Here is a 1,846-nt window from a genome sequence, read left to right on the forward strand (position 1 = left end):
ATTCCTGCTCTTAAGGATAACATCTGTACCATTCATTGAGATGCGAAAGAGTACATATTGTATTCACCTGTATGCTCCTCTTCTTAAGAAGACCTTCTTATACGACCAGGCTCACGTATCTTTCTTGGCCCCCACACAACTGGAACCCTTCTCGCCAACCCTGCGACTGGGTGATAGAGGTGGTGGTCCTTGGGGAGAAGCATATGTCAAGGTGAGGCCAAGTGCGAATTCTAGAGAGGCGCCTACTATTTGGGGTAGGAGGGACGGGGTGGGTAGGACCCCCAGTAAGTCAGTGCTTTTACGCCACGAATGACGCAAATCAACGCAAGAGCCGGGGGTGGAAATGTCGTCACCATCCGTCTGGGGTTGGCGGAGTTGCCGCGAGAGGGGCGTGTAGACCCCGCCTCGGTGGGTGGGGAGTGGCAGGCCCCGCCTCGCCCCCTCTGGCAGGCTCCGGCCCGAGTCGCTGCGGCTCTGGCAGCCGAGCGGGAGCGCGGAACCCGGAAGGATGCGGCGCCCGCGGCGGCCTGGGGGTCCCGGCGGGTCTGGGGGTCTCCGGGTGCTCCTCTGCCTGATGCTGCTGGGCAGCCGTCCGGGAGGCTGCAACGCCATTAGCGCCCACGGTCAGGAGGAAATGGGGGGATTGGGGGAGGATGGTGCCGGGAGCAAAACTCGGTGGGGGGCGTGGGGGGAAGTGTCACGCAGGTCGCGAGCTCAGGTAGAATGCGTGTGTGGAGTGGGGTAGGGGGAGGCACTGTGAGATGAGGAAGATGAGAGGGCGTCTGCGAGGAAAGGGGCGTAGGCCTGGAGGTGGGGCTGGGAGTCCGGGGGCGGGACCTAAGAGAAGCGGGCTCAGGAGAAGATTGCGGTTTGGGGAGAAGGAATGGGGGTGCATATGGACAGAGGGACCTAGAGACGGGATACAGGACCACAGGAGAAGCAAGTCTCTCTGAGGCGCCAAAAAGTGGCGACAGGAGCTGAGGGATGGAGGAGGGGAGGGAAGGAGGGGGAACCCTGATCTGCCGGGGTCGCGAGCTCCGGGGTCCCAGCTTTCCGTACAGTATCAGGCCGAGGGAGGGGCCAGGGTTTCTCTTCAAGCCCAGAGAGGCCGATGGCTGTAATCTGATCTCCGATAAGAGAGGGACAGCTGGGGGAGGGGGCCGAAGAAGGTGAAGAGGGAAGGGTCGTCTCACGTCCCCCTCCCCACGGCCAGGCCTGGTGCTGACTCACGTCTGTGCGGACAGAGACAGCGCTGACTCACGGGCAGGGGGAGGGTGGGGGCGGGGCGCACGTGGGGGAAGGGGGCAAAGCTCGCCGTCTGGCGTCCTTCTTCCCCGCCGGGCTTGGAGGCCAATGCAAGATACTTCCTGTGGCGCCGCGGGCTAGGAGGGTGGAAGATGAAGGCTGGAATGGCGGAGAGGTCACGTCCCTTGGAGACTCCTCACCCTGTTACCCTTCCCTCCCCCATCACTGCTTCCAGGCAAGCCCTCAGCGGCGCCAGGCTCAGAGCTTCAGCACCACGAAGCGCCCCAGCAGTACAGGGGCCGCGGACTGCAGGGACAGCGTGGGGAGCATTGCCTCAGAGACACCCCGCCGCTACCCCTGTCCCACACGAAGGGGAAGTGTGCTGGGGCTCCCATCTCTTCTGAGCCCCAGGCCATCATAAGATGCTTGTGGAGATTGGGAAAGGAAAGTCCCCTTTTCCTCAGAATTTGGACAAAAACTACCCCATAGTAATTCTATGAGAGTAGAAATATCAATATGATTCTCCACCATCACGACTCCCATAATGCACCTGGAGGGCTTCTCCCCATTACTCACTTAAGCTAGCAGAGGCTTTTAGGGA

General features: G+C 61.3%; 1 protein-coding gene across 2 annotated transcripts in view; it reads left to right on the plus strand.

Moving 5' to 3' along the window:
* The first annotated feature begins 271 nt into the window (after positions 1 to 271).
* The window catches only part of PTPRN (protein tyrosine phosphatase receptor type N), a 20,720-nt gene continuing 19,145 nt past the window's right edge, over positions 272 to 1,846 (plus strand). For both annotated transcript variants that reach the window (XM_007445810.1, XM_007445809.1), the window contains exon 1: positions 272 to 623. In XM_007445810.1, the coding sequence (XP_007445872.1) occupies positions 509 to 623 (115 nt within the window). In that variant the 5' untranslated portion in view covers positions 272 to 508. The remainder of the gene's footprint in view (positions 624 to 1,846) is intronic.

Source organism: Lipotes vexillifer, unplaced genomic scaffold (genome assembly GCF_000442215.2).
Source record: "Lipotes vexillifer unplaced genomic scaffold, Lipotes_vexillifer_v1.1 scaffold965, whole genome shotgun sequence".
NCBI classification, from domain to species: Eukaryota; Metazoa; Chordata; class Mammalia; order Artiodactyla; family Lipotidae; genus Lipotes; species Lipotes vexillifer.